At 40.2% G+C, this 22,681-nt stretch overlaps 1 protein-coding gene across 3 annotated transcripts in view; it reads right to left on the minus strand.

Annotated features, from left to right (window-relative positions):
• Window positions 1-6,337: 6,337 nt before the first annotated feature.
• CDK6 (cyclin dependent kinase 6) overlaps window positions 6,338-22,681 on the minus strand; it is a 276,759-nt gene continuing 260,415 nt past the window's right edge. For all 3 annotated transcript variants that reach the window (XM_049894331.1, XM_049894332.1, XM_049894335.1), the window contains exon 8: window positions 6,338-16,717. In XM_049894331.1, the coding sequence (XP_049750288.1) occupies window positions 16,571-16,717 (147 nt within the window). In that variant the 3' untranslated portion in view covers window positions 6,338-16,570. The remainder of the gene's footprint in view (window positions 16,718-22,681) is intronic.

Below are 22,681 nucleotides of genomic sequence, written 5' to 3' on the forward strand. Positions count from 1 at the left end.
GCATGTAGTTTGTTAAATTTATCCCTAAATATTGCATGTGTTTTTTGATGCTACTAATTGGGGGAGGAAACCCTGGTGGCATAGTGGTTAAGTGCTACGATTGCTAACCAGAGAGTCAGCAGTTGGAATCAGCCAGGTGCTCGTTGGAAACTCTATGGGGCAGTTCTACTCTGTCGCTATGAGTAGGAATCAACTGAACGGCAATGGGTTTTCAGGATTTTTTACTGTGATTGGTATTTTTAAAATTTTGGTTTACAATTTTGATTACAGTTATTTAGAAATACAATTGATTTTTTAATATATTGCCCTTGTATCCTATGACTAAATTAATTGCTAAACTTATTTGTGCCAGTAGCTTTTTGGGTAGATTCTTCACGAGTTTTTGCATAGACTGTCACGTTGTCTACAAATAAAGACAGTTTTACTTTCTTTCCAATCTATTTTAGCCTTTTGTTTTCTTGCCAGTTGCACTAGTTAGGACCTCCAGTAAATGTTGAATAAAAATGGAGAAAGGTGATATCCTTGCCTTTTCTTGATCTTGGGAGGAAAGTGTGCCAAACTTATCAAAGTCTATTTAAAATCAACATCCTACCAGATCACACTTCACACCTGACACTTTATATTTACTACTTTTTACTTCATGCCTAATATTTCCTATGTACCATTTCTCAGCCAGCTTTTCCGTGACTTTAATCATGCTTGTATCCTCACTGTTTCATTGAGATTGCTTTTGAAGCTCACTCCTATCCTCCACATTTCTTAATCAGCGGTCAGTTCTCAGCCCTCATTCTACTTGACTGATCAGCAGCATCTGTCACAGTGATGACTGTCTTCTGAAAGCACTTTCTTCACTTGGATTTCAGGACGTCATGCTCACCTGCTTTTCCTCCTAGTGGCCACTTTTTCTTAGTCTCTGTTGCTTTTTTCCCTTCATTTCCTAGACTATAAGCATTGAAGTATTCTAGAGCTTGGTTTTGGGATTTCTTCTCTTTATTTATACACTTTCTTCCTGGTGATCTCATCCAATTTATGGATTTAATTACTACCTGTCCTAGGCTGGGTTCCCTAGAGAAGCAAAACCAGTAAAGCATATAAATATATATAGATAGAGAGGGATTTATGTCAAGGAAGTGGCTCATGCGGTTATAGAGGCTGGAACGGCCTAAGTCCATGAGTGAGCAAAAGCCCAGGAGCATTTCCAGAGCATCCACTTATAATCAATAAGCATCCACACGCCCAAGGAAACTCCCTTTCAACTGATTGGCTACTCACGGGAGATCCCACCATGGGGGTGATCACAATATATCAAATCTAATCATGGAAGTGATCACAACATCATACGACTGCCAAATCACTGAGAATCATGGGCCAGCTAAGTTGACACACAACTTAAACCATCATACCACCTGTACCTGACAACTGCCAAACTTTTATCTCCAATATTGACCTTTCCCCTGGACTCCAGACTCAAGTATTCAACTGCCTATTCAGCATCTCCACTTCATTGTCTAATATGTATCTTGAATTTAACATGTTCAAATCAAACCCTGAATGGTCCCCCTAAAGCCAGCTCCACCTAGATTCTTCTCATCTCAGTAAATGGAAATTTGATCTTTTCACTTGCTCAGTCCAAAAACCTTAGAGATGTCCTAGTTTCTTCTTGATCTCTCAATGATACATCCATTTCATCAGCACATGCTGTCAGCTTTACCTTCAAAATATAATCTTCTCTCTACTTTTTACCACTTCCACAGCTTTCATTTTGATCAAAGCCACTGTTATCCCTCACCTGGATTATTTCAATAGCCTTCTAACTACTGTTCTCCTGTTTCCTTTATTGCTGCCCTAAAGTCTGTTCTTAATAGAGCAGCCAGTGTGTTACTTTTAAAACATGTCAGACCATATGCCACGTCTGTGCTTCTTCCAGTGACTTCCCATTTTATTCAGAGTAAATTCTTTACATTGGCCTATGAGTCCCTACAAGTTATGCTTCCTTCTATAATTTACTTCTCTGAAATATCTGCTTTCTCCTCCAGCATAGTCAGCCATAGCCATGCTAGCCTTCTTGCTATTCTTTGAATATGTTCATCATGTTCCTGCCTCAAGGCATTTGCACAGGCTGTTCCCTTTATCCCATATCCAACTGGTTCCTTTTCCTTAAGGTCTTTCTCCATGAGGTCCTCACTGACCACCCTATTTAAAATTGCACCCCTCAGCACTTTCTATTATTTTTCTCTGTTTTATTTTTTTCCACGACACTCACCTATTGTACTAGACATTTTATTCATAGGTGTCTGTCTGTCTTCCCTTAGTAGAAAATAAGCTCCATAAAGGCAAAAATTTTTTGAATATTCTGTTCACAGCCATATCCCAGTGCCTAGTACAGTATCTGGCAAATAATAGGTACTCAGTAAATATTCATTAAATAAATCAATGAATTTTCACATCACTAAATCTACAAACCTGTGTTCACCTGTACTCACCACTGTCTTTGCCTAAACCTCCTGTTATATTCACAATCCTTTTCTCTACCAAAGACCAACTTTTTTTCTTTTAAATCAAAGACCTCTTGTGCTCCTGGTCCCCTTCCTGCACCCTTTTTAAATGACTTTATCCTGGCTTTTATTCCCTCTCTTTCTTTCACCCTCAATCTTGAGCTAGCTTAAGTTAAAAAAAAAAAAAAAAGCTGGGAGCAGACTTCATTATAAGGATACAGGGAGTTTCAGAACCCAGGGAACAGGAACAAGAAGTTTCTCTGGAGGTTCTCTACATGTTTTCTTCTGTCTTCTCAGATTGCACCCTCAAGGTCCTCTGTGCACATGAGGAGAAATATGGCCACCTGCAGCCCTGAATATATATGTAGCAGTGCCAGGCATATAAGAATAAATACACAGTCAGTCTCTTTGTCCCAAATCCCATGGGGAAAACCTGATTGCTCCATCTGCTATGTCCAGGAGAATGGGGTTTGCAGAACAAATACGGTCTCCTGGGACCCATCCCTGACATTGGGAATTCTTTCCCTGAGCATAGGTGTTATAGATTTAGTTCTGTCCTCCCCCGCCCCACCATCAAAGGTATGTTGAAGTCCTAACCCCTGTACCTATGAATGTGATACTATTTGGAGGAAATAAGGTCTTCCTTTGATGATCTTATCAATTATGGTAACTTGGTCATACTGGAGCATGGGAGGTCCTAATCCCTTCCTTCCGAGTGGTGTCTTACAGAAGTGAAGAACAGATGGGGAGAAAAAGCCACACTGGGATAAGATGTGAAGATACCAAACCAAGGAATGCCAAACAATGCCTGGGGCTACCGGAGCTGGAAGAGATAGGAAAGAGCTTCTCTGAAAGCAGACAGAGAATGCATGATCCTGAATTAGGACTTCTAGCCTCCAGAACTGTGAGACAATATATTCCTGTTCTTTAAAGCCACTCACTTTGTAGTATTTTTGTTATGGTAGCACTAGGTATCTAAGTCAATAAAAAAAAAAAAAAAGTCAATAGGGAAGTGTAAACTAGGCAGAAAGGGTAAAAATCAGGGGCAAAGGTCTGTTGTTAGGTGCCATAGAGTCATTTCTGACTTAAAGCCATCCCATGTAACAGAGTAGAACTGTCCACAGGGTTTTCTTGGCTGTAATCTTTACAGAAGTAGATCTCCAGTCTTTCTCCCACGGAGCTCCTGGGTAGGTTCGAACCATCAACATTTTGGTTAGCAGCCGAGCACTTAACCATTGTGACACCAGGTCTCCTTTGGCAAAGGTCTACTAGGCTTTTAATGGAATGCCACTCTAAGTGAAGGAGCCCTGTTGGCGCAGTGGTTAACGAGCTCAGCTACTAGTTAACTAAAAGATTGCAGTTCAAACCCCTCTGCTGCTCCAGGGTGGGGGTGGGGGGAGAAAGATGTGGCAGTCTGGCTCTGTAAAGATTTACAGCCTTGGAAACCACATGGAGCAGTTCTACTCCATCCTATAGGGTCACTATGAGTTGGAAACCACTGGATGGCAATGGGTTTGGGTTTTTTTTGGGGGGGGCGTATGGTTCTAAGTGAGTATAATGAGACAACCTAAGGACCTTCTTATATACAGCTTCTAAAAATGGGCCAGTTGATCCTGGTCGTTGATGCCTATAGTTTGTGGAAATGTATAGTTATTAACTGGCCTCTTAATTATGGTCAAATTTATTACTCTTTGTATCATCCCTCCTAAATATTTCCTGTAAGTAAAAAAAAAATTAATGCAATTAAAAAAAAAAGTTCTCTTGAGGGCTGGGAGGGAATTCTGGAGAACGAATTAAAAAAAAAAAACTGACATTAGGTACAGTGGTGCATACACAATGAGGAAAATAAATATATGTCCGACAGCAGCCATGGTCCCCCTTTTGATTTATTGTGCAATATCTCAGGGGCTGCTTTGTCTCCTCATCACTGCATCTAATACATAAGTGGTCAAACAAAATGGGCAAACATGAACAGAAATTATCCCCTTCTTTAAAATTCTTCAGTGGTTTCATACTCCTTTATATGGCTTATACAGCCCTTCTTGACCTCACCTGCCTCTCCTCCATACCCAGCCCCCCGCGAAGTGTTTCTACAAACTGTACATATATCATGGCCTATTAGCAGGGTTGTGAAATCAACTTAGTGGGTTGCCACCAGTATTTTCAAGGAGTAGAATAGAATAAAATAGAGAATATGAGCAGGACACACGGTTTTTGATGTGTGTATGTGTGTGTACCAGATCATGGTGTTGGATTATGTCTTTCTATAGGTCATGATCAAAACATTTGAAAGCCACTGTCTTAGGTGCAGTCTCACCAATCTTCCTGCCCTTTCCTGCTTGCTCTTTCATAACTGCAGACCTTTGCACACGCTGCTCTTCATACAGTGTTGCCCCTTGAATGACTGGTAAACATTGACTTGTGTTTTTGAGTCCACTCAAGCATCATATATGATATGAAATCTTCACTGATCCCCAGGTTATCAGTAATTGGTCACACAAACTTTTTTTTTTTCCAGCCCCCCTCCTCATTTTCTAAGCTTTGGATCTGGCTGACCATTCCTTACTCATTTTTGCATTTCCAATGTTTAGCATAGTCAACTAATAAGGGTTCAATAACAATTTGTTGAATGAATGCTAAACTTAATGAGCTGCTACTTACTTTTAATACACTATTATTATTTTTAACATTTGAAGCCTGAAGCCTCTTAAAAGTTTAAAACACATTCTGCTAAAACTTGCTTAGTTATACCTCACTTACTGCAGTTATGTTTATTTTACATTAAAGTAAAAATATAATAGTTATTCATCTCCAAGAAAGCAGTTAAAAATTGCTGTTTCTTTGCTGAGGCTGCTTATGCACAACCAAGCACCTCAAACACCTTACGGGATTCAATTTCCTGGTTTGGAGGTTTAGGGTCATGGTTTCATGGGACATCAGTTTAATTGGCCTAGTGCTTCTGTTCTACCTCCTAGTTCATTGCACAGTGCCTGGTTTCTTAAATGTTTTCAAGTGGCCATCCCAGGTACAATAATTGGTCTCTATTCACCTGGAGCGACAAAGAAAGAAGGAGAGTCAAGAACAGGAGGATGAAATGGCATGTGTGGTTAATTGTCTCCATGAGCAACCGCCTCCTTTATCATGAGACCAGAACTGGATGGTGCCCAGCTACTGTTACTGAACATTTTGATCATGTATTCTATAGAGAATCCATGATCAAAAGGGGGAAAATGCAAAACAGAATTTCAAATTCTCATGGAATCCAGATTTTCTGGAGCCACGGAGGCTGGATGAACCCCTGAAGCTATTGCCCTGGGCTAATCTCTAAACCTTTAACCAAAAATACTCCCTGAAGTCTTCTAAAAACCAACAGTAGTTTAGCTTAACTAGTAAAGAATGTCTGCCTTGAGCAGTGTCCTTTTTTAAGAACTATCTACATGGGACAGAAACCCTGTGGCATAGTGGTTAAGTGCTACGGCTGCTAACCAACAGGTCGGCAGTTCAAATCCACCAGGTGCTCCTTGGAAACTCCATGGGGCAGTTCTACTCTGCCCTATAGGGCTGCTATGAGTCGGAATCGACTCGACAGCAGTGGGTTTGGTTTTTGGTTGCTATATGGGATCAAATTGATAACAGCAACTCAAAAGATTAGATAGGAACCTTGGGGGGCAGTGAGTTTATGTCAATGCGGGACGAACAATTTGGAAATGAGGGTGAGAATTGCTGCACAACTTGAATAATGTAATCAATGTCACCGAATTGTACATTGAAACTGTTGAATTGGTGTATATTTTGCTGTGCGTATTCTCAATAAAAATGAAATAAATCAAAAAATTGCTGTTTTTATTATCTTTATTTGCTACCAATATTTTTTATTGTAAGAAGTTGTACAAAAGGTATGATAAATATACAAACCATTTTCTCTATTGACTTCAATTTAGCTTGTGCATATGTGAAAACAGTTGACAGTGATGTTTCAACACCAATTAAAAAAAAAAACACAATGAATTTCATTATCTGACAATAAATATCTAAATTTGCATTCTAGCACCCAGTAAGACATCCAGTTTCCAAAGGATTATTTATCTGTAACCCTCTGAATTTTCTGACATGTTACCATTGCCATTGAACAGAGTTACCACTGTCATCCTCCCTCTCCAATTAAGTCATACAGTGAGGCCCACGCTAAAATGGCTATATTTGACCTCAGAAACTTCAGGTCATAAAGCATCCCTTACTTGAGCTACACTTTTAAACAGAGATTTCTAGTGATGGGGTACTTCATATAAATTTTTGTGGTCTTTGGATTACATATTTTACACGACATAAACACTTCAATTTTTCTCTTAAGGCATGAAGGTTCTAGATAAACTGACCTGTATTTCCATTTTCCTCAAGGTCCTGGGTGATGCAAATGACTAACATGCTGGGCTGCTATCCGAGAGAAAGGTTGGAGGTTTTAGTCCACCCAGAGGTGAGTTAGAGCCGACTCGATGGCAACTGGTTTTCAAGTGGAGGAAGGAAGAACATTCAGCTCAAGAAGCTATGAGGAGGGTAACCTTAGGAATAATTTTTTTTTTTTTTTTGTCTTAGGAGGGCTTTCTGTATGAAATGGAGGAATGGTCAATAGAGTGAGATGCTCCTGTCTATATATCTGAGGCCATTTTTTTTGTGAGGGCTAAACGATTCAAATACATAGGAAGGTCCCTGCTTTCAGACAGCTGGGCTGCACCCACACTTGGGGAGAGCACAGGGTTTATATGCCCTGTGAGTAAGGATTCCCAGGTGGACCTGACAGGCCAGTGTGGTCATTCTTAATCATGTGTACAGAGAAAAAAGCAGAAGCAATACCTAACACCAAGTCACCTGCCAAAATTCTTGTAAGACTGTGTTCTAAGCAGTGCATTTCCACACTGCTTCTTTTACCTGCTGCACCCAAAGCACCAAAACAGAGCATTTTGTAGCAGTATGAGCAAACGGAATGAGAGTAATAACGCACCTTTGAGGAACATGCACCCTTGTGAGTCTGTACCCTGATATTAACACAGCAGAATGAGTTTCAAGTATGAAGAAATACAGTAAAAGTACGGTCTGTGGGTGGGTAGAAAATAGCAGCCTGGAATGTGGTTTGTATTCTTGGTTAATTTTTCTCTTTGTACCACAGCCCAAACTGAATGCTCTGTAGAATCACTTGGTTTAAAAATCATGATGTGTACAAAGAAGCTAGAGTGCATTTGTGTGTGCTGTCATGAGCACATTTGACGCCCAGGATGAGGAACCTTCTCTTGATAACTGTGGCCAGCTGAAGGTCAAGTGGGGATGGTGGCCAGGTCTAGGCAGGCATACCCATGGCATCCATTTAAACTATCTCTTATCACGTCCCAGACGACCAAAGAGTGGCAGAGGTGGATGGGAGAGCACCATGTGCACAGGCCAGGGTGGTGGCAAGGAGGACTTCAGTGGGAGGGAAAGGGAGATACAGGGAAGGGGGGGTTCGGTCATCCTGGGCTGGCTCACACAGTCTAGATTAACACCTGACAAGTATAACCTCTGCATAGAAACACAGAATCCAACAGGTCAAATGTCCAAATTAAGATTTTTTTTAAAAACTTTTAAAATATTTTATATAAATCGAAGAAAAAGTTTACTGTGTGGGATAGCCTTGCTGAAACATTGAAGAAAGCTTTCACTAGATCTTATGGGAATGCAGAAACACTAAGGCATTTTACAGTGAAAACGTGCTTTTACACATCTCAGAAATGATAATCTTAGAAGACTCTCTAGTTCTAACCTGTACCCTATGGGAACTGATATTGTGCTTTTCTTAACACTTACTGTTCTTCTATTCCAAACACTTGCCCTTTAACCTTCAGATCAAAATCTAAAATACCAGAAATGCAACAAGCTTTTGAGGTATTGAGGACCGTCAGTTGTTAAAAATCCCATTGCTGATTATTGTACATGCAATCCTTGTTTATTACCAGACTGGACTGCTTCTGTACAAACTCAAGTTGCCTGAAGCATGGAAAATTGGACTCCTCCATCTGACACATTCTGGAAGCCTCGATGCACAAGCTGACACAGTCCTGCTTCTACAGAAAACTCTCACACTGCTCGCCTTTCGACAGCACTACCTGTTCCTGCTACTGCACACGACACCTAGAAGGGGACTTGACCTTGTCGGGGAAGCTTCTAAGGCCAGCCGAGAGAAGGCACCACCCATCACCTATCTCTGACTGGCAGCTACTCCAATGGCCACATGGCAGAGTTCCTAAATTAAAGCTGTATCTGAAATGCTTCTCTAACTTTAGTTTTTATTTTGCTATATTATTACACTATATTATATGCATATTTGACAAAAGCAATAACTATAAAGTCCTTTGCTTTAATTCATTTATATAAGAATAAAACACCTAGACGCCAAAAATACTGTATCTATAGACTTAAATTCTACTAACCATGTTAAAATGCATGCAGCTTATTTGGGGGCTTAGTCTAATTTTTATTTTCTTAGCTCATCAAGACCACGGTAATGAACATTAAATGCAAGTCCTATCACTTTCTGCCTTCAGTTACACTTTCACAGGGCTAGTGTGATTCAGAAATAAATAATACACATGAATAATAATAGAAATAATTTATGTAGATGTAGAACTTGAAATAAAAATTCCCCATCTCCTCAAGTGCTGATCCTAGGGGTAGTTGATTCTATTAATTCCATGTACTAATACATTTATTACTGATCATAGGAATATAAATGAATACCAACTAAGTAACTCTAATATACAGTTGTACAGCGTTGCAAACACAGGACTAGAATGAAAAGATGATATAATGCTCTCGGGGATTCAGGAAATGTATTACTGCTAGAATACTTTCATTATTCAGAAACTTCAAGGTCAAATCCGGAGTTGCTGGTGGTCAGAGAAATATTGCTAGCAAACACATATTATTGCATTTCATAAATGTTAAGATGAAAAATTTTTAAGTAAAGGTACAAAGGGTATCTTCAGAATTTTAACCTAAGCACATCAACGGAATTTGGCTAGAAACCACAGAGAGAATTAAATTAATTGTGTGGTTCTATGCTTGCTGATTAGTGCTACAGTCATAGTTTTCGGAAGTCAGTATGTGCAGAGATGTGCCTCCTTCAAAAAAATTCCTCTCAACAGGAAAATCCCTTAGTACATGGGGTCACTTGTTTACCTATCTTTAACTATTTGACAAGGAAAAAGAAGAAAATTGAAACTAAATAGGAGCTTTTGCCAACTGAAGAGGAAGCAGAAAATACACACTTTTTCAGAACAAAATTTTTCCAGGTGTATCTTTTGCCGTCACATATGTAACATGGTAGAAAATAAAAAAATAAAAACATCTTTCCTGTAATTATACATCTTCTCTTAAAAAAAAAAAAAAAGCGGAGCTTAGAACTTAAGAGATGCTTGGCAGGCAGCTCGACACAGAGCCGCCTCTGCCACATCTCGTCACACCCGAGCTTTCGGAGAATTGTGTTGTACTTCTTTATACACAGAAGACACCCGTTTGAGTCTCGGGACGTTTTACTTCCTAAGAGTGCAAAGCGGATGCCTCTGAGACAGCAGCAGGGCACATTTTAGACCTCGGACAGTATCCTGCGGGTCTGCACACGGTTTCAGGCACCGACAGGTGAGTGGGCGGCGTGTCTCAGTCACAGGGCCGGGGTGACAAGGCACCGCACCCGAAGGCTTTCAGTGTTGAACACGAGCGAGTAAGAGTTCCAACTGGCCCACGGATAACTAACTCGAGGTCAGAATTCGGCCTTCCTTTTAGGGGCTTAAGCTGAAATTTACTTGGGTGGGATTTTGAGCGGAGGGACGAGGCTGATGATTTCACAAAGAGCTTTCTACAGGCCCTCGTGTGCGTGGTATCTTGATTGAGTATCAATTACTGAGACTTGCCTGCCTGCTACTCTGGAGGAAAGTCAAGTGGACACTACTGAGTTTCTGCAGCTCAGAAGGAATAAACTACCTTCTGCCGGGCTATGCTGAGGAAACTGAGACCTGTAATTAACTTCCCTCTAAATTTCAGTGATACTATTTATTAATTGTGATGCTAATTATTAATTTAAATAATCTGGAGGATAATGGGCCTGTGAGTTAACCTTTAAAAGAAAAAACAAAACTCATATTTCAAAGTATAAAATTGCCATTAAAACTTACATGCAAGATACACTCCTAAGTTATTCTGTACATATACTTAAACAAGATTTAAAAAATGAGAATTTGTTGTGAATTTACATTTGTGATTATGCAAATGAAAAAAAAAATTTTAAAGGATTTTAGGGTTGTTTCCAGGTAGCCGTTCTTTAAAAAAAAGTTTTGTCTACTTGATTACTAATCTGCTACTTATTTTGCTCATTGTATTTTTTAGTTTGATTCTAAAGCGTAATCAGTGTATAAAAAAAGCTACCATGGTAGGAAACGTGAAAGCAACCGCCTAGGGTATGGGTGTTTTGAGAGGGGCCTGCCATTGCAGAAGTTTTATACTCCTAACAAAGCTGTCCTTTTCACAAATGAGGGTTGACTTTTTTTTTTTTTAAAAGCAATAAGCCTTGCCCATCTTTGTAACTTCCGTACTTAGAAAAGTGTCCAGGTAGGTAATTAGTTACCTTAAAAAAAAATTTCTTGAAGAAATGAATGGCTAGGCTTTCTGTATTCACTGAAATGATCAAAATGGGTGTATTATCCTTCCCCAACCACAATTTAATTGCAAACAATTGTTCAGAACCCAGCTAACAGCTAAAAATTCTAGGCTATAGAACATTATGGAGACTATCAGTCATCTTGAAAGGCAAGTGCTAGGTAAGAGTTAAACAGGTGCAGAAAAATAAAGTTAGAATAAAGTCTTTAGAAGTATCTCTTTAGCCTTGGTCATCCAGATTTTTTTCCCTAAAAGTGCCACCTTGTGGGATACACTGGAATAAAACAAGAAAGCCCAATCCTAAGGTCAGTATGAATTTAAAACTGAGGCTTTTTTTTTTTCTTTTTGTGAGAAAAGCCACCCCTCTTCCCTATCACATTAACTTCAGATAGCTATAACAGTACTTCTGTAGGTGCTTGGAAAAAAAAGCCTGTATTCATTTTCAGGTGGCTGTTTAGTTTCTTCTTCAAGAAGTGCAGAACATCAGTATTAAGAAAATATGAATGTGCTCATAGAAGTCCATTTGTTTATCTGAATTAACTTCCTGGGAACGCTAATAAAAAGAAAACATTTTGAAAAGCTGATCGACACTCTGAAAAATTGAGAAAAAAAGAAAACATTTAAAAATCAGCCCCTTTCTGTTTCTTCACTTCTGCTGTTTGCAAAGGTCAGAAGATAAGGCCAAAGGAATATTTTTGGTTTATTTTCTGAAAAAATACAAGTTTGAAATGCTTGAGATATACGTACATACCACACGGCCAACAAAACTGGGTTGAGAGCTGCATTGATATAAAAAAGGGAGCCAGTAAGAAATGAAAATGCTATTCTCTCATGCTTTTTAGGAAAACTCCATTACTAATTTTCTAAGGACTTCAATTGCTTAACAGGCTTTTGGTAGCCTCAAGCAGTTTTTTTCCATTGTGCAGAAGAAACCTGTCAGTATCTTGCTAATTACATACCTGAATAAATTTAATACACATGATAAGTGGTTTTGAGTGAAGGTCACAATTTTTCAAAAATCCTGGTGGCACAGGAAGCATATACCTTTTAAAAATTTGTTCTATTATTTTTTCTTTTTTACAAATTACAAAAAAAAAAAAATTCTTAGGGATGTATAAAATATAGCTTCACGAAGCTGTTTCATCCCCATGAAGGGAGGTAATAAGGTTTAATTTGCTCAGCTCAACCTGAAAAATGGTAACTGTGCTTGGAATAGCATCTCCATAAAACATGTCTTTGAATGTATGAAGTCCATAGTTACTAGGTAATTTTAATATAAATTCTTATAATGTATTTGTTAATAACATATATATCCTTCAACATTAACTTTGAAATTATCCTTCTTTGAATACCTTTGTTTTCTCCAGAATTTCCTCTATCTGTTGTTCACTATTTTACAAATAATTTTTAAAGATTTAGAAATTATACATCTTTATTTTTATCTCTCACAATGTAACACATGCATTCTTTTGCATTCATCAATATTAAATATTTAAAATAATATTTTAATATTTTCTTTCCAAGGTAAATATTCTGTAGTTTTTGTTGTAACACAATTATGTAATTCCGGTGGCATATTAAGTTTTAACATTATTCTTTCTTGTACCAAACTATGCAACAAAAGCCTGCTTTTGAAAAATATGAGGTCCTCTCAGGTGTTTATCATAAAAACAGTCAAGTTGTCACTTAATTAAAAGACAGCAATTCTTTGGATAAATGAATTTTAATACATTTTCGATGTTAGGAAGCTTACATGATTTAATTTCCTTAATGGAACGAGAATTGCTATTACTGAACTTGACAGGCACCACTTTTAAGAGAAGCAACTATAGTTACTTAAAAATTCAATCCGAATACATACTTTGAGGTTCAAAATGCTTGGTACTATTTAAGAGTTTTCTCTTGAAGATAGACAGTACCACATTCTGAAGTCAAACTACTGATTTCTCTATTAATAAGGAACATGCTTTCTTTAAGATATTAACTGCCGATGCAATTTTCATTTCTACTCTTCCTTTAAGATACTGTCTCTGCAATTTTCATTTCTACTTAAAAATAAAATTCTGAGATCCTATTTTTAAATGAATAATTTTCAACAGTTCCAGTAAGTCATCTGGAGCTAAACGAAAAGTTGGCCATTCACGGCGTGTGTTTCCCAAGAGAAAATCATGAGTACAGGGAGCTGAAATGCCCTGAGCTTTCTTCCAGGACAAGTGCTTTGCACCTTGAATTCCCACCCACTTCAAAGGAGGGACAGAGTGGGAGGCTCCAAACCACTGGGTTCTTACAAGCCCTTTGTCAGTTGTGTTTTTAAAGTTAGGCCTTTATTGGCCTTTTGCCATGTGATAGCTTACGATGGCTAAAATGGACAGGTTTCCTCTTTTTAATCATGGTTTGTTACTCTCCACCCTACACAACAACTCCCGAAATGAGAGGGCCACCAGAACCAAACATCATAAACTATCAGGCACGTTCTTGCACTAGTCCTAGTAAGAAATTAAAACGTGCTTTTCAAATCTGTCGCCATATTTTTACTTGCTATAAACTGCTTTGGTGTAATTCTGGGGCAGTATGACCTTTTCAGCAAACCATTGCCTAACTTTTGGCAAAGATGTTTAAAACCATAAGTCACAGAAGAATAAGCTGTATTCAGTAAGCTCTTTATCTGCTATCATGCTTCAAAGTGCTCCGATGGCCAGGCTGCTTGTGTGGGACCTGGGTTTCAGGAATGGTGAACACGATGCACAAGACATAAAAGGAGAGTAATCCCTCAAGTGCAACAGCCACACCGAGGGGTGAACTGGGGAAGGAGTCTTAATGAAGTTCAGAAAGGCTGAGACGCCCTTTCATTGGGAAAATTGGAAAATTCGCCAAGAATCTAATAGACAAAATGTTTGTCCTTTAATTTTTCTTTACAAATGCTACTAAGAAATGAGTCAAAAGCATATGCTAGAAATAAAAGTTGAGCTCTCTACTTGTTTAAAATCCTAAAGAATGCTGAAAAAAATTCCAGTTTTAGAAGAGCTGCATTTTTCTTGAGCTAACTTATGATAAACTTTTGCAAAAGCAAAAACTAAAGTTATGTTCACTCTAGCCATGGATACTGACCAAAAAAAGCTCATGAGGAATCAAGTGCAGTGAGTTTTTTTATTTCAATTTGCGGGCTCCAACAAAAAATTGTCTTTGTATTTTGATCCTTGATCCAAGGAAAGGCAGAAATCACTTTTCCAGGTGAGACTGAGAACAATTTGTGTTGAATGGTCGGGAGTCATTATATCTCAAGCATTTATAGTGATGACAAAACATTATCAGTGTTGTCACAAGAAGAAAGTATAAAACATCCTTATAGCCCAGCTTCTCATTCTTATCTTGTGTTAGGAAAAATTTCCCGTTTTTCAAACTATACAATTAGACCAATGCTAACAATGCATGTGTTAAAAAAAAAAAAAAAAAAAGGTTCCCAACTCAAAAAGCTCTCAGGAGAAACGTCTCCTGATTTTTCTCTTGTTCGAGATAGTCATATGCAATATTAAGCTGTCAAGAATTTAGTAAGGCTTTACGATGAATAAATATCATCTGAACATTTTCTCCTGAGTGAGGCAATGTCCACTCTTTGAAAATCTTAACTCTGAACATGGTCTAACTGTTCCATGCATTCAAAACATGACCTAGATAGCAAAAGCAGCTAGACTTCCCAAAAGATTGTTCACTTCTGTGTTTTCTGGCTGCTAAAGCCAACTGCTTGAGCACTAAACCACGTTTAAGGCAGAGATGGTATAGAATATGAAGTACCGTAGAAGGCAAGAGAACAGCAAGAGAGAAAGCAAAGCTGTTCTCAGTGGCCACGGCTGACTGGCTCTGCAGAGCTGGGGTGTGCACAAGGCACTTAAAGGCCAGCAAAGCCTGGGGAATGGGGAAAGATCACTTTATAGAGTAAATATAGATCTCTAAAAAACATCGCCTTGGCTACTGCACTGACAATATATTCTATAAAAGGTAAAACAGTAAGTAACTGTTTAAAGCAGTCTATGTGCTGGTGATTGAGCAGAACAAGTATTCAGCTCATTTCCTAGGTAACAACAGTGAACGCCACGTAGGAAGATCGAGATTAGAGTGAGAACATATGGACCTTGCTAGGATTGTGGAACTGAGGCCATGAGCCATAATCTGACTGTGCTTATTTATGAAAGGTTCATTGCAAGCAAGAAAGCAGGTGGTGCGTGGGGACAGCTTAAGCAATCCGTGATTAGTTATGTAATGGTAGCAACAGATATTAGAGGTGCTGGGGATAAACAAGACGGACACTTTGCAAACAAGGCAGTGCATGATGGAAAGTACAGTGTAATGGGAGGGGGAAGACCTAAAAGACATTCTTGTCTCTAGTCAGGGGGAACTACTCTCCAAACCAAAACAGGAAGCAGTTTCTGACAAATTCCTAAAAACAAAAACAACAACAAAAAATAAAGGAAATAAAGAAATTTCAAACCAGGAAATAAAGGCTTCCTCTATTTAAATTTTTTTTTTTTTTTTTTTTCCCTATTTGAGGTACACTCTCTAAATCTACAGCAGGTAATAAAAAGCTTACAAGGTATTTTCCGAAAGAAACTATAAAGTATAGTATTATATAGAAGGCTAAAACTGACTTACAATGAGCAAATTCAGCTTTCTGAAGAGTAAATGAGAATGTGTGCTTTTAAAACAAGTCTCTTAAAAGATATTAGGATTTTTTTTTTTTTCTTTTTGCGGTGTGTATAAAACTTCAACTAGATAGTGAATCTTTTACTGCTAGCAAGTACACTGCTTTTGGCCAGAAAAGAAATGCTGAGGACATAGACTTAACTTTCTAATTTGAGAAACCTAGTCTGATGAATCACCTTCAGTTAACATTATTTATGAGTCACCTTGAGTCTTTAAAATTCAATTATTCTTTGTTGCTTACAAAAAGTAACGCTTTAAGAGATCACGGAATCTCTCTCTCACTCACACATACACACTCACTCAAAAGTACCAAATGAGGCCCGGGCAGCTGCAGAGAGATTACATCATAACTCAGCTGTGCCTGGATTGCCCACTTCACACTGGCAGCATTCAAGGTTAGAAAAATGAAACGGCAGCACAATTGGTCAGCAGCTTCTCTTCTTCTGGAATTGTTCCAGGTTCTTGAAACAGACAGACAGACACACAAACAAACGAACATAAAGCTGCAATCATTTTTGCATTGATTTCAAAACAGTAAACTAGGCGGTTTCCTTGGAGAAGCAGAGCCCAGCCAGAAGACGGCAGCTGGAAGGCCTCCGGACGGCAATCCCCATCAGCTCTGCGGAGTCTACCCAGGGGCACCTGCCAGCCACCAAGGGCGTTGTGGGTACAATCAGCTCAAGGCAGCCGCTGGGGCCTCAGGCTGTGTTCAGCTCCGAGGTGTTCTGGCCAGGCGGCAGATGTGAATCCAGGTTCTCCTTGCACCTCTCCAGGTCGTGGAAGTATGGGTGAGACAGGGCACTGTAGGCAGATATTCTTTTCGCTGGATTGAATGTCAGACACTTCTGTGATAAAGAAAAAAGTAACTGACTGACATAAACCATGTCAAGTACATAATGTGTGTATACACTTATGTATCTATTCCATGCCACGTATTGTGTGGTGCAAACGGTGCGCTCAGCTGCTGAGAGGTTGGCAGTTAGAATCCACCCAGGGGCTCCTCAGAAGAAGGGCCTGGCAATCTACTCCCGGAAAATCAGCCTCTGAAAACCCTATGGACTACAGTTCTACCCTGACACACATGGGGAAGCCAGGAGTTGGAACAGACTCAGAGGCAATTGGCTACTGGTATAATGAGAATGAATGTTTTATTTCAAGGGAGACAAAATAAATATGTAGACAGTACTCATCTTTTGTATGGCCCTGATGTATAAACTGCCCCTCGGGAAAAGCTGAAACTTTTTGGGTGGCCTGAGGACTATTACTTACCCAGGATTTCTCTCCAAGCCACTCTAGGTCCCTTAAAAGGGATTTTAATCATTATTACTAGTCTTGGTGATATGCAGGTAACTTCATTTACACACGGAATCTTCTAATGCTAGTTAACTCAGTGCTATAGTCAGAGACTTCACTGTAACTTCTTACTATGCCATAAGGTTTATCAATGAGCAGCGGATGGAAGTGGCTGTCTTGTTCAGGTGTAAGAAACAAGGGTGCTTGGGGGAAGGGACAAGCACAGGATAAAATCTAGCATTGCAACTTAGTCAAGACATGTTCGATACAATGGTTTTTCAGCACATATTCCCTCTCTACCCTTCCTTCAGGGAAGGCATCTCCGTCCCTCCACTGAAATTGGCTTTTACCATGTAACTTGTTTTCATCAATGGAGTGTGGTCAGAAGTGGCAGGGTGCCTGTTCCAAGAATATCGTACGTTTCTGCTTGCCCTTCTGGGAGTACTCACCTTCCACCGTGAGAAGAACATGCCCCAGGGAGCCACTGCCCTTCTGGCCTGGGACCCGGAACAAGGTACACAAGTAGACCTGTACCTGACCCCTAGCCTGAGTAGAGCTGATCCAAATGACTCACAAGGCTATCTCTGCCAATCCGCAGACCCACGAGTAGGAGATAAATGCCTACTGTCGCATGCCAGTGAGATTACTTTGGGTTGTTTGTTATGCAGCAAAAGCTGACTAATATAAGGATCAAAGAATGTACCTCAGGCTCTGAAAGCATTTAGATGGCAGGAGCTCTGAAACTGCTTTCAGCAATCATGTTTGGAATAACACCCAGCCTTCTAAGTTAACCATGACAAAGGGCATACTACTCGGTAAACTGTGTAGGTTTTGGGTGATAAAAATAATGCTTCCGATAGTTAAAATGGTGAATGTTACATTCTATATACTTTACCACACACACACACACACACACACACACACACAGCTTCTCTCAAACTCTACCTACTTATGTATGTACATAGGAATATTCACAGATGTATATGTATTTATCTGTACACAGATGACTGAGGCATTAAATATAGTAAAAGCATTTTTCAGATAAATGAGGTATAACTCTCCACATGCTAAATTTTAAAATGTTGTTTCTTAAAAAATCCTTTCTAAAACATCCTGTACTCTTTTTCTTCAGTAATTCATTTTCAGTAGGGGCAATGGGTACTACTGGAGTCTACAGCTCCTGACCTTGTACTATTCACAAACAGCCCTCCTCCCTCTGCTTCACAGTTCTAGCTTGTGTCCTCCAGCGCGGAACAGCGAGAGCCTCCAAAGGCTTCTGAGGTTTGAGGTCGTGGGCTGTCCTTTCCCCGAATGTCCCTGGATACTATCTTTTATGACTGAATTTCCCTGATTCCTGACGTCACTGGTTCTGCTTCTTACACCTCTCCCTTGCTTTTTCTAATCTCTGCTGCCACTCTTATTGCCCACACCCTTCCTTCTCTCTTTGGTAGGTATTTGTGCCTTTTCTCCTGCTACTTCTCCAGTCTGGCACTAGTGTGTGGTCTGACGTTGAAAGCTAACCCTCTTAGTGGGGGACCCTGAATGAGCAGAGCACGTGGCGGTGTCTGTTATCTTCACATCTTAAGTGCTTCTTGATGATTTCTACTGAGGTTAAAGCTGGGAGATGTTCTTGGTTGTCTCTGGATGTTCTGGTAGCTAGAAGAGTGGGCTACTTCACTAAAGATGTCCATTACAGTGACTGTCTGCCCAGAATTCCCTTCTAAGAAGGGCATTTCAGCCAAAGCTCCTGTGGAAAAGGAAAGCCTATGGTGGTGATGCTTTATGGCACGTGATCCTGCCCCCTCACAGCACAGCTGACTGGACCAGGAGTGTGACCTGACCCTAGGTAGCAACCCAGGTCATAGCTTGGCAAAGAGCTGAGAATGTTGGCCAGATTACTTTTCTTGGAATTTGACGTAGGAAACACTGACAGGGAAAGCAGTGGGGTTGGAGCTGAAAGGATCCATGAAATAGCTGAAGCTCTTATAGTCAAAGGCATGAACTAAAGTTAAGGGGAGCAAACAGTATGACAGAAGAAGCAATGGGGTAGAGAAGAGGCATAAAGAACAGAGAAAAGCAGAGATGCTAGGAGCAAGTGATGCACAGGGCAGAGATAAAGAACTGACACTCCAGATTCCTTTCCATGTCCAGGCCATGTGAAACACTCCATCAAACCCCCTTTTCTTAAGGTAACACAAGTATATGTCTGTTATTTGAAACCAAAGAAAAAATCTACCTAAATAGCATGTGAACCAGTGAGTGTGATATATGTGTGAGCTTTCATCTAGGCAAATATTCTCCTTTTTAATTAATATATTTCAAGGGATGTGGGCCAAGGTCCTTACTGAAGGAAAAGCCAATGGTGGGGAGGGAACATGGCGATTCCTATCCATAACTTGGCAGTGGAGGGAAACTGCCTAAGCATCAGAAAATGAGCCACCCCCAGGTGATGATGAGGTTAGGGCTGTTGCTGGGAAAATCCATGGCTGTGCAAACATACACATGCCAAACAATGGCTGTTTCCACTAAGAACTGAGGCATAACATTTCTACTAAGGCCTACAGACTCATAGGTCTATATGTGAAATTTAGAATACACTGACAGAATGGGAGCACTGCCTCCTTGGAGCCTATGCGCACTTTCTTGAGTAGATACCAAAGGTTGTTAATTTAGTAGGTGTCATGGATTGAATTGTGTCCCCCAAAAATATGTGTATCAATTTGGCTAGGCCACGATTCCCAGTATTGTGTGACTGTCCACTATTTTGTCATCTGATGTGATTTTTCTATGTCTTGTAAATCCTATCTCTACGATGCTAATGAGGTGGGATTAGTGAAAGTTATGTTAATGAGGCAGGACTCTGTCTACAAGATTGGATTGTGTCTTCAGCCAATCTCTTTTGAGGTATACAAGAGAGAAGTGAGCAGAGAGACATGGGGACCTCACACCACCAAGAAAGAAGCACCGGGAGCATAGCGTGTCCTTTGGACCCGGGGTCGCCACACTGAGAAGGTCCTCAGCCAGGGAAGATTGATGACAAGGGCCTTCCTCCAGAGTGACAGAAAGAGAAAGCCTTACCCTGGAGCTGGCACCCTGAATTCAGACTTCTAGCCTACTAGACTGTGAGAGAATAAACTTCTCATTGTTAAAGCCATCCACTTGTGGTATCTCTGTTATAGCAGCACTAGATGACTCAGACAGTAAACGATAACTACATATTACTCAGTTGCTGTTGTCAGGTGCTGTTCAGATGATTCTGACTCATAGTGACCCTGTGTACAACAGAACGAAACACTGCCCGGTCCTGCGCCATCCTCATAATCGTTCCTGTGTTTCAACCCATTGGTGCAGCCACTGTGTGAATCCAGTAGGGTCCCAGATACCAAGGCCAGTCCATGAGGGGTCTCCAAGTACAGGGAATTATGTACAAGGCCAAAGATTATGCGTCTGAGTTTCAGGTGCTGTTGAGTTCATTCTGACTCATGGTGACCCCATGTGTCTCAGAGTAGAACTGCGCTCTATAGGGTTTTTCAATGGCTGATTTTTCAGAAGTAGATTGCTAGGCCTTTCTTACCTGGCACCTCTGGGTGGACTTAAAACTCCAATCTTTTGGATAGTGGCTGAGTGTGTTAACTGTTTGTACCACTCAGGGACTCCAAACAGGTCATACCAAACCCATTACCAATGAGTCGATTCCATCTCAGAGTTACCCTATGGGACAGCGCAGAACTATCCCATAGGGTTTCCAAGGCTGTAAATTTTTATAACAGCAGGCTGCCTCATCTTTCTCTCGGAGCGGCTGGTGGGTTTGAACTGTCGACCTTTTGGTTACCAGCCGAGTGCTTAACCACTTCACCACCAGGGCTCCTTAAAATGGGGCTTCTCACAAAACCCATTGCTATCGAGTTGATTCCAACTCATAGTGACCCTATATGACAGAGTAGAACTGCCCTACAGGCTTTCCAAGGAGCAGGTGGTGGATTCAAACTGCTGACATTTTGGTTAGCTGCTGAGCTCTTAACCACTATGCCACTGAAGTCCTTATTTTCAGCGAGGTATTTTATTTATATTTATTGAACTTTAGATGAAGGTTTACAGAACAAATTAGTTTCTCATTAAATAGTTAGTACACATACTGTTTTATGACATTGGTTAACAACCCCACGACATGTCAACACTCTCCCTTCTCGATCTTGGGTTCCCTATTACCAGCTTTCCTGTCCCCTCCTGCCTTCTAGTCCTTGCCCTTGGGCTGGTGTCTCTTTCAGTCTCATTTTGTTTTATGGGCCTGTCTAATCTTTGGATGAAGGGTGAACTTCAGCAGTGACTCCATTACTGAGCTAAAAGGATGTCCAGGGGCCATACCCTCGGGGTTTCTCCAGTCTCTGTCAGGCCAGTAAGTCTAGTCTTTTTTTGTGAGTTAGAATTTTGTTCTACATTTTTCTCCAGCTCTGTCTGGGACCCTCTATTGTGATCCCTGTCAGAGCCGTCAGTGGTGTTAGCCAGGCACCATCTAGTTGTATTGGACTCGGTCTTTTACAGGGTGTGGTACGTGTGGTCCATTAGTCCTTTGGACTAATCTTTCCCTTGTATCTTTAGTTTTCTTCATTCTGCATTGCTCCCAAAGGGGTGAGACCAGCAGAGTCTCTTAGATGGCTGCTCACAGGCTTTTAAGACCCCACATGCTACTCATCAAAGCAGAATGTAGAACATTTTCTTTGTAAACTATGTTATGCCAATTGAACTAGATGCTCCCTAAGACCGTGGTCCTCTCAGCCTAGGAATTCGGTCCCTCAGGGAGTTTGGATGTGTCTATGGCGATTCCATAACCTTGCCTTGTACAAGTTGTGCTGGCTTCCCCAGTGTTATGTACTGTCTTACCCGTCACCAAAGTTACCACTTACCTATTGTCTATTCAGTGTTTTTCTATCCTCACCTCTCCCCTCCCTTGTAACCATCAAAGACTGTTTCTTTCTGTGTGTAAACCTTTTCATGAATTTTTATAGTAGTGGTCTCATATAATATTTGCCCTTTTGTGATTGACTTATTTCAGCGAGGTACTTTAAATATGCACGGCACATTAAATGCTTACTAATTTTTAATTAAATGGCTAACTAGAAGGAGTACTGCTATACCGTTCCTTTGGAAAAACATCTCCCCATAGATGTGCCTATTTAAGAAAAGGCATATTAAAATAACCTCAAGTTGCTTAAAGTAGCATGAAACTGTAAACGAGGAAACATAATATCTAGTTCTAAAGAAGCATGTGTCCAAACAAATTGAAAGGCTTCTAAGACTATATTCAAACGAATGAAAAAGAATGGATTTAGAGTGTGGACCAGAATTTTTTTCTTTCCATAAGAACTGACGACATTCCAGAATCAAAAGCCACCAGCTACTACAGGTGTGGAAATGAAACCTGTGAAGAGACTGTAGCCTCCTGCCCTGTGTGACTGGGACACGTGCTGCTGGTAGCAGGTGCTGCATTGACACCTGTGCCCACCACTCAGCTTGGA

The sequence above is a fragment of the Elephas maximus genome, chromosome 8 (assembly GCF_024166365.1).
Source record: "Elephas maximus indicus isolate mEleMax1 chromosome 8, mEleMax1 primary haplotype, whole genome shotgun sequence".
Taxonomy (NCBI): Eukaryota; Metazoa; Chordata; class Mammalia; order Proboscidea; family Elephantidae; genus Elephas; species Elephas maximus.